General features: G+C 33.6%; 1 protein-coding gene across 1 annotated transcript in view; it reads left to right on the top strand.

The window, feature by feature from the left end:
• Window positions 1-13595, top strand: part of VRK2 (vaccinia related kinase 2) — a 117610-nt gene that overhangs the window by 31722 nt on the left and 72293 nt on the right. Inside the window, exons 2-6 of the mRNA XM_008056078.2 lie at window positions 3217-3266; window positions 3990-4059; window positions 5461-5548; window positions 7482-7587; window positions 8799-8891. Of these exons, the coding sequence (XP_008054269.1) occupies window positions 3217-3266; window positions 3990-4059; window positions 5461-5548; window positions 7482-7587; window positions 8799-8891 (407 nt within the window). The remainder of the gene's footprint in view (window positions 1-3216; window positions 3267-3989; window positions 4060-5460; window positions 5549-7481; window positions 7588-8798; window positions 8892-13595) is intronic.

Below are 13595 nucleotides of genomic sequence, written 5' to 3'. Positions count from 1 at the left end.
TTTGAAGTTATGAACTTCTGTTATTTAGCGAGTACCTTTAAAATTTCAATGTATTCACTTGATTTAACAATAGTTAATCAATATCTCTACTTTTTCTGGTGGTAGAAGAACGTTACAACATTTGGAACTCTAATCATTCTATTCCTATATTGTGTATTGTTTTTGTCAATGTTTTCAAGTCTACCTTATTTTTAGATTGCAGTTTCTCATTTGTATATGAGTATTTGATTAATGATTATTTAGGAATGCATCTTATAATCCATGAAGTTTTATTTTATTTTATTTACTTTTTATTTTTTTGAGTTGTAGTCTCACTCTGTCGCCCAGACTGGAGTGCAGTGGCCGCTCCCGGCCACCGCAGCCTTGACCTGCTGGACTCTGGCGACCCTTCTACCTCAGCTTTCCAAGTAGCTGGAACTACAGGCGTGCGCTACCACGCCCGGATTATTTTTTGATTTATTGTAGAGATGAGGTCTCGCCAAGTTGCCCAGGCGGGTCTTGAACCCTTGGGCTCAGGCAATTCACTCACCTCGGCCTCCCAAAGCACAGGATTACAGACTGAGCCACCAAGCCCGGCCAATCCGTGAAATTTTAGATTTCTGTACTAGACTGCAAAAGAAGATACTATGTCTATTTTTGTCATCATTTAATTTAATAAGCTATACTGGGTTTGCCTTGCAGTAGAGATTTAATGTTCATTTATTAATGAATAAATTGTTTATTCTATTATAAAAAGGCCCCCATTTATTCATATGAAACACCCATCTCCAAGAACTTTCTAGTCAACTGATTTTAGATTTGATCTCTCCAATATAATCTGACATGGAAATTTGTAGAGACTATTGTGTAGCTGCCAGGTGTCAAGTATAGAGATGTTTAAGGCATGAGTCAACATGTGATTACATTCATTTGAAATAATGTGAAAGGAAGATTCATATTATAGAGTGGTAGGGATATAATGATTGAAATCAACAAGGAGTAGGGCCTTGGAGTAGTTGGATCTCTTGTTTTGTAATGGTAACATAACATAATCTGTCTTCTTGATAAATATAGGCTAGTTGAATAAGTGAAGGAATAAATAGATGAAGAGTGAACAGATGAATGAATGACAGAGTTTTAGTCTTTTACTATACAAGTAAATATCCAAGTAAACTTTTATTGAGATGTGAAAACAGTAATTTTTTTTGAAATCCTCATTTTCCTTCTGTAGTTTTCAGCTTCTTACATTCATTCTGTTGGGCTTAATGATTTAATTGCTGCTGTGGTCACTTGCCTTTAGACAAGGGGCAGGACATTTCTACTGATATCTACCTCAGGTAGCAAAGACACTTGCCTGTTCTAAATGGACCATGGTTGGGGCAGGGTATTTTCTCCACAGCTTTAGGTGCCATAGTCATGAAATAGGTTTGTCATAAGGTGGGAAAAAAAGGTTTTCTCACTTCTTCCAAACCAAGACTGGACCTTTTCCCTTGTATTTACTTTCTTGAGGTTTTCTTCATCCTTAAATCTGGATAATACACTCTTCCTATAGTTCTCTTGGGACTACTGCATGGGTAAAAATAAGTGTACATGGATGAAAATGAAAAGAGAATTTTAAATAATATAAATAAGTTTAGTTTCTTTGTTATAGTAAGGAAACCTGAGTTCACAATTTATATTTAATATCAACTACAATTGAAATAATAATTCATCTAGCCTTGCTGATGTCAAAAACACTGGGGAATGATTAAGACAATTGTGCATGCCTTGGCACAACTGTAATGTGCAATTTATACATTTTAATAAATTTGCAATGTATTTTTTATATCTAAGATGTGAATTAGTGAAGAAAAGAGTTGACAGAGTTAGAAGAAAGAAAAGGAAAATATTAAGAACAATAATAGAAGGACTAGTCTTTAATACAGAAATAATTATATTGGAAGAATTTGAATATGCTCTCAGTCTGTTAAGTACTGATTTTATCCAATGCTAATTCAATCTTTTTTCCCCTTCCCTTTTCCTTTAACGTTATTCTGAGATTTAACACAGTAGCTTCCATAATCTGTCTTCTTGATAAATGTAGGCTAGTTGAATGAATGAAGGAATAAATAGATGAAGAGTGAATAGATGAATGAGTGACAAAGTTTTAGTCTTTTACCATGCAAATAAATATCCTTCTAAATTTTATTGAGATGTGAAAACGGTAATCTTTTATTTTTTTGAATTGGAGACTCACTCTGTTTCCCAGGCTGAAGTGCGATGGCACACTCACGACCACCACAGCCTCGACCTGCTGGGCTCAGTTGATCCTTCAGCCTCAGCCTTCCAAGTAGCTGGAACTACAGGCACACACCACCATGCTCGGCTAAATTTTTTTATTTTTATTTTTTTATTTATTGTAGCGATGAGGTCTCACTAAGTGGCCCGGCTGGTCTCTAACCCATGGGCTCAGGCAATACTCTTGCCTTGGCCTCCCAAAGTGCTGGGATTATAGGCATGAGCCATCATGCCCGGCCTGAAAGCCGTAATCTTTAACAATTGTGGTAGTGTAGAGAAAAGAATTGATTTAGTCTAAAATTTGAACACTGACTTTTTTCAAAAGTTGGATTACACTATCTGGACTAAAAATTGAAAATAAGAATAAGGTGAAGTGAAATAACTTGAAATTAAAATGAATTTATGAGACAAATATTCTTTAATGTAGGAATAATTGCTAGGTTTATAAGATGATTTTTGAAAACACTTTATTTTCATTTTAATTTGGCTTGTTCTAAAATTTTGTCAAGTGGAAATTTTTGAACTTTCTACTTAAAACGAATACATTTTTATTTCTGAATTGTTGTAGTCCAATTTAGTGAAATTTAATCAATGGATTTTATTTTATGTCATAAGTTGAGTTTAATGATATAAATCTAGAAAATACTTTCCTCAACATTTTGGATCCATGTAATATATATTTTCTGTTGGCTTCTGTATTTGAATATTTGAGTATTGGTTTATGGTAGCCTTTTTATCCCCGATCAGTTACTTCTTAGTGTACAACTTATTCATTCGACTTTTAAAATCTTAGTAGCATCTTGTGTAAAATGAAGATGATACGTACTACTATATGAGGTTGTTGAAGTGATATAATAAACTTATATACTTAAAGTGCTTAGCACAAAGCCTAGGATGTGGTAGGTATGAAATAATTGGGAGCAACTATTTTCCCCCATTATGTTTTTTTTTTCCCTGCAGCTTTCCCCACAAATAAGCCAGACCAAGATGCAAGACATGTAATAAAAGTGGTAAGTGTTGCTCTAAGATTTGTATTTCACATATATTTGACCTTTTTATTTGCTTTATTTTTTAAAAAAATTTCTCACCATAATTTTTATAATTATTTACTTATTAGTAAGCCTTATATTATGATATATTTTCACATTTTCAATGTTACCACTAGAGAAGCTTTGCTTTTCTGTTTTGTCATCTATCCTGGTATCTTATCTAGATTGTATCTAACTATTTTTCTCTATCTCCCTATCTCTCTACTTTAGATGGTAAGTTCCTTAAATGTGGGCTTAGGGTTTTATTTCTGTTTGTATCCCTTGAACCTAGTACAATGAATTTATATAGTAGACCACTCAGTAAAGGTATAATGTATGAATGAACTACAAGGGTAGTTTGTAGTATATCACCTTGATGTACATGTTGGTCTATAGTGAGTGTCTGTATGTGTTTATGTATAGAGTTCTTAGTGCTCTTAGTGAGTAGTTTTCTTAAGAAGACTTACTTTTGTATGTAAGACTCTATGGGGATAGGAGACAATATGTTGTTTAAAAATTAGATTCTTCAAGTTTATTTAGTGTTTTGTGAGATTTTTAGTGGAAATCTGGTGCTTGTGTTTTAGAAAAAGTGATTCAAGTGCTGTTGTATATTACATATATACAATCATATTTTCAAAATTTGAAATGCCAATTTCATTTTATATTATATTTTTCCTAGTAAAATTAATTATTCTTTTTTCATAGGAATATCAAGAAAATGGCCCATTATTTTCAGAACTTAAATTTTATCAGAGAGCTGCAAAAAAAGACTCTAGTAAGTAAAATTAGCAAAACTAGCTACTTTCATATATCTGCTGCTAAAGTGAGTGTTGGTATTTTTGTCTTTTTCTGGCATTCTGGAAAATTCTTTTCAATAAGAAATTTTATTGTAAAGTGATACAGTTAACTGTTAGAACATAAAAGCAAGACAGATGGTACACAAATCTTAACATGACATACATAATGGGTTATATATTTTAAGTCAAATTTGTTTCTACTACTTTACGTAATATGTTGCTTCATCTAAGCTACCAAGAGTTGTTTAGGTATGAAAGATAGTAGAATAAATTATTTCTTACAATAAAATTTGAATTGGAAGTTTATAAGGAAAAAACATGAAAATGGGCAAAAGATACATGTATTAAAAAAGGAATAATTTTAGACTAGATTAGGGTAAGGTGTGTAGAGATGATACAACATTAGGATATATAAGAAAGTGTTAGAAACTTGAATGTTGGAAAATTAATTGGAGCTGGACACCAGATATAAGAATTACCAGTTAGGAAATTTGAATGTGAGATAAATATGAGCAGAGATGAAGGAGAATAACTGTATTTTATAAATACTCTATGATATAGATGGGTAAGTAAAACATTAGAGAAGTAGACAGGAATAATGAATGTATAGTTACATGTTTAGGATTAAGAATCATGTTGATTAATGTGTAGGATTAAGAATGATGGGTCTAGCCTCAGAAATTGATTTTATTTTCCTTAATAAAGCCTTCTAAACATTAAGACTGTAGTTTTTACTAACTGCTTAAACTATGTCAGAGTGACAAATAGATTCCATTAAATTAGATTGTTTATAAGTAGAACTGTCTTAAACATTAAACACATATGGTAGAAAAGTGAAAAGGTGATTAACCTACTTGATTATTTAAGTGGATTTGATTTTTTTTGTAAAATGTTTATTCAAAACAATTTCTGTATCATATAATTTCACAGTAAGAGTAAGGTGGTTTTTTTCTGTAATTTCTATTTTTTTCTTGTCTTCTGTGGCTTTAGATTTTAAAGTAATAGAGAAGAAAAGTGATCTCTCTAGTGGTCCTTTGTTAGTTAACACATTATATTTAGAAATTTAGCTAGCATATAAGGAAATGTTTTTTACGAATAGAAACATTTGTGTATATTATATCAATGCATTTTATAAGGCTATGACTTTTGTTTTTGTTATTATTGATTTAATTTTAATATTTCTATGTAGGATTTTTGTTAATGGTAACAAATAGTGTTTGAGGCCATTAGATTGAGACGCTTAATTTAAAATTTTTTGATCATCTAGGAAGGTCTAATTACTATTTTGGCTAGTTAAGTAAGTCAATATCTATGCAAAGGTAAGAAATATCTTTTAAATATGTAAATCTTTTTTGTTATTGTTAAATTTGTTTTTACAGTCAAAAAGTGGATAGAATGCAAACAGCTTGATTATTTGGGAATTCCTCGGTTTTATGGATCTGGTCTGACTGAATTTAAGGGAAGAAGGTAAAATGACATTATTGTAATCAATCTCTATAACTATTCCTTATGTGGTTTATTAGTTTATCATTGCTGTGTAACGAACTACCCAGAGCATATTGGCTTATAACAACAGACTTAAAATATCTCAATTTCTGTTGGTCAGGAGTCTGAAAGTGTCTTATCCAGATGCTTCTTGCTCAGGATCTCTCATAAGGATGTATTCAACTGTCTCAAGCTTTAACTGGGGAAGTATTTGCTTTCAAGGTCATTATGTGGCTTTTGGTAGGTGTAAGAAGATCTGCTTCTACATGCACTTGTGTGATTGTTGATGGGTTTTGCTTCCCGATCATTTGGGTCTCTGCATAAGCTACCTGAGTGCTATTAAAATTGCAACTGGTTTTCTCTAGAGCAAGTAATTAAGAAGGGAAAAAAGCCAGGCACAGTGGCTCAAGCCTGTAATCCCAGCACTTTGGGAGGAGGAGGCCAGAGGATTGCCTGAGCCCAGGGTTCGAGATCAGCCTGTGCAACTTGGTGAACCCTTATCTCTACAATAAACCAAAAAATTAGCCAGGCATGGTGGCCGTGTGCCTGTAGTTCCAGCTACTCGAAAGGATGAAGCAGAAGGATTGTGTGAGCCTAGCAGATTGAAGCTGCGGTGGCTGTGAACGTGCCACTACACTCCAGCCTGGGAGACAGTGAGGCTCTGACTTAAAAAAATAATAATAAAAAAAAAGAAAGAGAAAAAGAGCATGCAGAAGAGCATGTGTTCAAGAAAGAAGTCATAGTCTTTTTATAATTTAATCTTAAAAGTGATATTCTATCACTTCTGCTTTATTCTCTTTGCTAGAAGCAAGTTACTAGGCCCACCCCATATTCAAGAGAGGAGAATTAATTAAGCTTCATCTCCTGGGGAGAAGCACAACACAGAAGGTATAGAAATATTTTCAAAATCACCAAATATGGCTAGTCATCACCTATAAATAATTAATTGATTTGGAAAAAAAAAAAAACAAAACTTATTTGTTATGTGCCCATTTTGAGCCAGGGATTTTTATATACATTATCTTGTTTTGTCCTTTAAGTAGCCTTTATAATATAGGTGATATCACTTTTATTTCGTAGTTGAGAAAATAGGCTCTGACATCAGTGCTCTATTCAAATGGTTTTTAAATGCTATAAGTAAAAAAATTAAAACAAAATGAGCAAACAATAATTTTGAAACAAAATAAAGAGCTGCTAATAGGGGACTGAATGACTGGTTGAATCATGGTACACCCTTATCATGTAATCTATAGGTTATTAAATAAATCAATTAGTACTACACCAGTTGCCCTGGAAGGAATTCAGTGAGATATAATTGAAAAAGTAAGATAGATAAAGTATATACGATCACATTTTGTAAACAAAAACTCTTATATGTGTGTATTTGTGTGTTTATGTAAATATAGAATGGGGTATGTAAGTGAAGGGAGGGAGGAAAGAAAATGTTAGGATTGCCAAACAAAAGAAAAAAAAGAAGCACACTTGAAAAAGACATATTTATCAGTGTACAGAGAAAGTCATTATGATCTTATAAGACCAAGAAACAAACAAATATAAATAAATTTTTTTGTGTGGACAAATAATTTGTTCAAGGCCATATGGTGATGGAGTAAAAATGAATTAAATTCAGGACTATCTAATTTTAAAAAAACTTCTCTTTTCATAATCTAAAGTCTGAATGGTTCAGTTCAGTATTTTCTTTATCTAGAAAACTAATTGCAAAGTTAATACTGAGTATTATCTTTCTGCAAAAGAATAGCAGAATTAACAATGCATATTCATTCTCTAATGATTTAGATTGCATTATACCTGGCTGTTAGATTGGGATATTTTTCCTTGGTTTAAAATGCATTAATAGACAGCTTCAAGCATTACTTTCTCAGGAAGATCTCTTTTTGATATTTCTTTCTTATAGTTACAGATTTATGATAATGGAAAGACTAGGAATAGATTTACAGAAGATCTCAGACCAGCATGGTACTTTTAGAAAGTCAACTGTACTGCGATTAGGTATCCGAATGGTAAGAAGGAATAACTTATTTCACATACTCCATTTTCAGAGTATTTACTTGTTACAGTGTACAAATTTTTGCCCTTTGCAGAATTATCAGAATGAAGGATTATTGCCCTAGAAATATCAGTTATTGAGAATAAAGGCTATTTTGGTGAAATTGATAAGCATACATGCTATAAGTGACAGAATGTGTTGTGTTTGGCACTGCAAACTCAATTAGGCATTGGTTCTGTGTTCTGATCTTTTTTTTCTCCTCACAGCTTTGTTTTACGTACCAGAACAAGCTTTCATTGCTGTAAGAATAACCTTTCTTTTGTCAGTTACACTTGTAACAATGCAAATTATGGCAAAATATATTATTTTCCATTCTAAACATGTGATGATATGGGGGCACTATAAAGTTTTTATTGTGAGTTTGAGATGATAGCAATAATTGACTGTGGCAATTAATAAAATATGCTTTGCCAAATAAGAAGCAATGAAATCTTAATACCACCCCATACACATTTGTTTATAGAACATGTTTGCCTTATTGTGTTTTTGTTTGGTTTGCTTAAGTCTCATTTTTTTCCATTTGAAGTAAAATGAAGCTACTTATGCCAGGTTGGGATGTGACAAATAGAATGCGTTAGTTTTCCTATTCACGCATCCATTCAACCAGTATATATTTATTGAATACTAGGTGTATGTAACTTGCAAGACTGAAGGACCTTAAAGATAAAACTGAGGAGTTTTCTATAGTTTATTATACAGAGGAAGAATGCCTTTCCCTGCGCTCATGGACATGGTATTTTGTTCTGAGGTTCTCAAGACTTGGTTTGTAATTATTGCCTGAGTGAGGAATTGCTGAGTGAGCTTCATGATTATTTCACCATAGGTCTCCAATTTTATGCAGTGTTTTTCCTCTTTGCATGGTATAGTTTTGCCACTAGTCTATCGGGAGCATAGGCATATGCATTTTCGAATCCTGGATTCCTTCCATCAGAGGTTCAATGAAAGCACTTGATATTTGAGGATCATTTTGTTCACCTTTTTCTAGTGTGAGCAACCAGAAGATGTGGTATTTTAGAATAGCATATTAGCTAGTAATTGTGAAACTTTACCGTTAATATGAAAAAAAAAAAAAACCCATGTTATTCTGTATTCAAAATGCCCAAGTAGATTATGACTTCTAAGTAGATAGCAGCATAACCTTCTATTATCTATTTCTTCTCACAGTTGGATGTACTGGAATATATACATGAAAATGAATATGTTCATGGTGATATAAAAGCAGCAAATCTACTTTTGGGTTACAAAAATCCAGATCGGGTAAGTATGTGATAAGCTTTTGCTTTCAGTAAGGGTCCTCAAATACCATACGAAAACATTCAAAAAACAATCTCCTAACCCAGAAGAGTACACAGATAAGGGGTTAACATGATGAATGTTGAATTTATCTTACCTTGCTTATCTAATTTAATCCTTGCACCAAACTAATGAGTAATTAGAATGAGAAACTGAGAGTCAGAGGGGTTAAATAATATGTTAATGGGCACAAAGTTAAGAAGTGACTGAACAGAAATTTAAATTTCTGAGCAAATATAGATAAACAAAGAACCATCAAAATCCAATGGGAGTAGGAATGAGTTTATGTAGAGAAAAAGCTGTCATAGTTTCTCTTCTCTTACTATATAACCAATTAAATTTGAAGTGGAGAAACTTTTCCATTAGAATTTTCTTTGATAATGGAAATATTTTGTTTGATTGTTTAGTATAGTGGCCATTAATAACTCTTGGATGTTTAGTCCTTGAAATGTGACTAGAACAGTACCAACTCCTGGCAAATACATGGAGCAACAGGAACTCTTATTCATTGTTAATGGGAATATAGAATGATGTAGCCACTATGGAAAACAGTTTGGCAGTTTCTCAGCAAACCAAAACATTCTTACCATACTATTCAACAATTACACTTCATACTATTTACCCAAGTGAGCTGAAAACATATCAGCCAGGTACAGGGGCTCACGCCTGTAATCCCAGCACTTTGGGAGGTGGAGGTAAGAGGATTGCCTGAGTTCATGGGTTCCAGACCAGCCTAAGCAACATGGAGAGACCTTGTCTCTACAATAAATCAAAAAATTTCTGGGCATGGTGGTGCACACCTGTAGTTCCAGCTATCTGAAAGACTGAGGCGAAAGGATCACCTGAGCCCAGCAGGTTGGGGCAGTGGTGGCCGTGAGAATGCCACTACACTCTAGCCTGGGTGACAGTGAAACTGACTCAAAAAAAAGAAAAGAAAAGGAAAGCATATGTCTACACAAAAACCTGTATATGAATGCTTATAGTAGTTTTATTTATACTTATCAAAACATTGAAGCAACCAAGATGTTCTTCTGTAGATGAAGAAATAAATAAACTGTTATATACATCCAGATAATGGAATATTAGTAGTAAAAAGAAAATAACTATCTAGCCATGAGAAGACATGGAAGAAACTTAAATGCATATTGATATGTGAGAGAAGACAATCTGAAAAGTCTGTATACCGTGTAATTTCAACTATGTGACATTCTGGAAAAGGCAAAAACTATAGAGACAGTAAAAAGATCAATGGATACCTGGGGTTAGAAGAGAGTGGAGGGTTGAATGGATGAACAAACTGGATTTTTAGGACAGTGAAGCTACTCTGTATGATACTATAATGGTGGATACATGATATTATACTCTTGTCAAGACCCATAGAATGCCCAACACCAAGAATGAACCTTAATGTAAACTAGGGACTTTGGGAAATAATGATGTGTCACTGTAGGTTCATCTGTTGTAAAAAAAAAAAAGGCCACTCTGTTGAGGACATTGATGTTGATAGAGAGAAGGTTTTTTGTGTGGAACCTGGAGGTATATGGGGATTCACTGTACTTTCCGTTGAATTTTACCTCAGTTGCCCTAAATTTACCTATATTAAACCTAGAAGTTTTCTAAAAAATAGTCTGTTTTTAAAATGTGGCTTACATTTTTAAGTATTAAAGCATTAATATTGAGTAATTGAATTTTTAATTTAAATAGCAATGTAATTTGTTGCTACTGTATCATTACAGGTTTAAAGAGTTAAAATTGAGTTTATAAAAAAATTAGAAAAATTATAGCTGAATATTTAACTGGTATCTGGGTGAGTTAAAGAAATTTTAAAATAAAAATGCAAGATAAAATATCAATAGAAAATATGGACATTTAAGCATTTTTAAAGGTCTGTATATTTTAAAAATTGAAAACTGAAAGGTGAATGAGAAACTAGGAAACATATTTATGACAAATATTTGAGAATATCTAGTACTAAAAAATTAGTAAGGAAAACATCAAATACTTCTTAAAGCAATTCCAAATGAATGAATGTATAGAAAAGAAGAATTACGACTATCTAGAAACAGATGTATAAAGGTTACCTTCAGTAAAAAAGAAAAGATAGGGAGATCATAGCAATGAGACACCATTTATAAAGGACTTATCAAGCTGAAAAATTCTAAAATAATAATCTGATAATATTGCGGCTGATGAGGATACAGGCACTTTTAAATTGCCAGTGGGAATGTAAATTAAATGGGAATAGGATAATACATTACAGTAATGGAAGGGCAATTTGGCAACACATATTAAAAGCTTTTAAAAGTCTGCATACTGACCAGGTGTGGTGGCTCAAACCTGTAATCCCAACACTTTGGGAGGCCAAGGAGAGAGGATTGCCTGCATCCAAGGGTTCAAGACCAGCCTGGGCAACTTGGTGAGATCTTGTCTCTACAGTACATCAAAAAATCAGCCGGGTGTAGTGGCGTGTGTCTGTAGTTCCAGCTACTTGAAAGGCTGAGGCAGAAGGATCACCTGAGTGCAGCAGGTGGAGGCTGCGGTGGCGGTGAGTGTGCCCCTGCACTTCAGCCTGGGCGACAGAGTAAGATTCCGACTCAAAAAAAAAAGTCTGCATACTTTTTAAAGGTTAGATTTGTTGAAGTATAATTTACAAACAGCAAAAGTCAACCTTTTAAATGTACAATTTGATGTGTTTTGACACATGTATGTGTGTGTGTATATATATCATGTAACCACCACCACCATCAAGATAATAGAGGATTTCTTTCATCTCCAAAGTTCTCTCATTCCTCTTTAGAGTCAGCCCTCTTATCTTATCCCTAGCCCCTGGCAATGATTTTTTTCCTTATATTTTTTACATTTTTCAGAAAAATTCTTTAAATGGAATTGTAAGGTATGTATTCTTTTTTGTCTCTTTGCTCACTTAGCATAATGCTTTTGAGATTTATCTTTGTGGTTCATTAGTAGTTTATTCCTTTTTGTTGCTGGGTAGTATTCCATTGAAAACTACTATAATTTCTATTCATCTGGGTTGTTTCCAGTTTTTGATAGTAATGAAAAAAGTTGCTACAAGTTAAGCATTCATGTACAGGCTTTTTTGGAGGGATATATTTTACTTTTTTCTGGATAAATAACTCAAAGTGGAATTTCTGGGTCATGTGGAAGAATATGTTGAACTTAGAAATTGCTAAACTGTTTTCTGGCGTGATCACACCATCACACATTCATTTGCTCCACATCTTGGTTTCATTAGTTTTTTAAAATTTCAGTCATTATAGCAAACGTGTGGTGATATCTGGTAGCTTAAATTTGCATCAGTCGACTCTAATGACTAATGATATTGAGCAAATTACATGTTCTTATTTGCCACTCATGTATTTTCTTTGGCTAATGTGCCCATTTTAAAATTGGGTTCTTTTCTTAATGATTTGTAACAGATCTTTATATTTTGAGGATACAGGCCTGTTGTTAGATATTTATTTTGCAGATATTTTTGTACTTGTGGCTTATCTTTTCATTCTCTTATCAATATCTTTCAAAAAGATGACATTTTAAACCAGGCATGGTGGCTCACGCCTGTAAACCCAGCACTTTGGGAGGCAGAGGCAAGTGGATTGTCTGAGCTCAGGGGTTCAAGACCAGCCTGGGCAACTTGGTGAGACCTTGTCTCTACAATAAATCAGAAAAATTAGCCAGGTGTGATGGTGCATGCCTGTGGTTACAGCTGCTTGGAAGGCTGAGGTGGAAGGATCACCTGAGCCCAGCGAGTCAAGGCTGCGGTGGTCGTGAGTACTCCAGCCTAGGCAAAAGAGTGAGACTTCTACAAAAACAAAAACAAAACAGACATTTTAAGTTACGATGAAGTCTAATTTATTATTATTTTTTAAAATTTTATGATTTGTGCTTCTTGTGACCTAAGCCAGGTTACATATGTTTTTTCATAAGTTTTCTTCAATAAGTTTTTTAGAACTCTTAATTTGAATTTCTGATCTAGTTCAAGTTAATTTTGTTTTTGGTGCAAGGTAAGAGCCAAGATTTATATATTTTTTGCATACATATATCCAGTTGTTCCAGCACCATATGTTGGAATTCCCCAGTGAGTTGCCTTGGCATTTTTGTCAAAAATTAGTTTACCATATATATATGGGTCTGTTTCCAGATTCTCTCTATTCTAATATTAAACAGTCAATATCACAATTATCTTAATTAGTGTAACTTTACAGTCTTGAAATTAGTGTGAGTCTTCCAATTTTCTTCTTTTTCCAAAATTGTTTTGGCTATTCTGGCTGCTTTGTAAATTCATATATATTATTTTAGAATTATTATTATTATTATTACTACTATTTTGAGTTGGAGTTTCACTCTGTCACCCAGGCTAGAGTGCAGCGGCATGCTCATGGCCTCTGCAGCCTTGACCTGCTGGACTCAGGCGATCCTTCCATCTCAGCCTTCCAAGTAGCAGGAACTACAGGCGTGCATTTCCACACCTAGCTTATATTTAGATTTATTATAGAGATGAGGTCTCATCAAGTTGCCCAGGCTGGTCTTGAACCCCTGAACTCAGGCAATCCTCTCGCCTCAACCTCCCAAAGTGCTGGGATTACAGACTTGAGCCACTGCGCCTGGCTCTAAAATTATTATTTTAGGAAAAAACTGGGCCGGCTGCAG

The sequence above is a fragment of the Carlito syrichta genome, unplaced genomic scaffold (genome assembly GCF_000164805.1).
Source record: "Carlito syrichta isolate Samal-C Ts95f unplaced genomic scaffold, Tarsius_syrichta-2.0.1 Scaffold302096, whole genome shotgun sequence".
In the NCBI taxonomy this organism is placed as follows: Eukaryota; Metazoa; Chordata; class Mammalia; order Primates; family Tarsiidae; genus Carlito; species Carlito syrichta.
The sequence above is the reverse complement of the archived record's forward strand: the minus strand, read 5'-3'. Positions and strand labels throughout refer to the sequence as shown.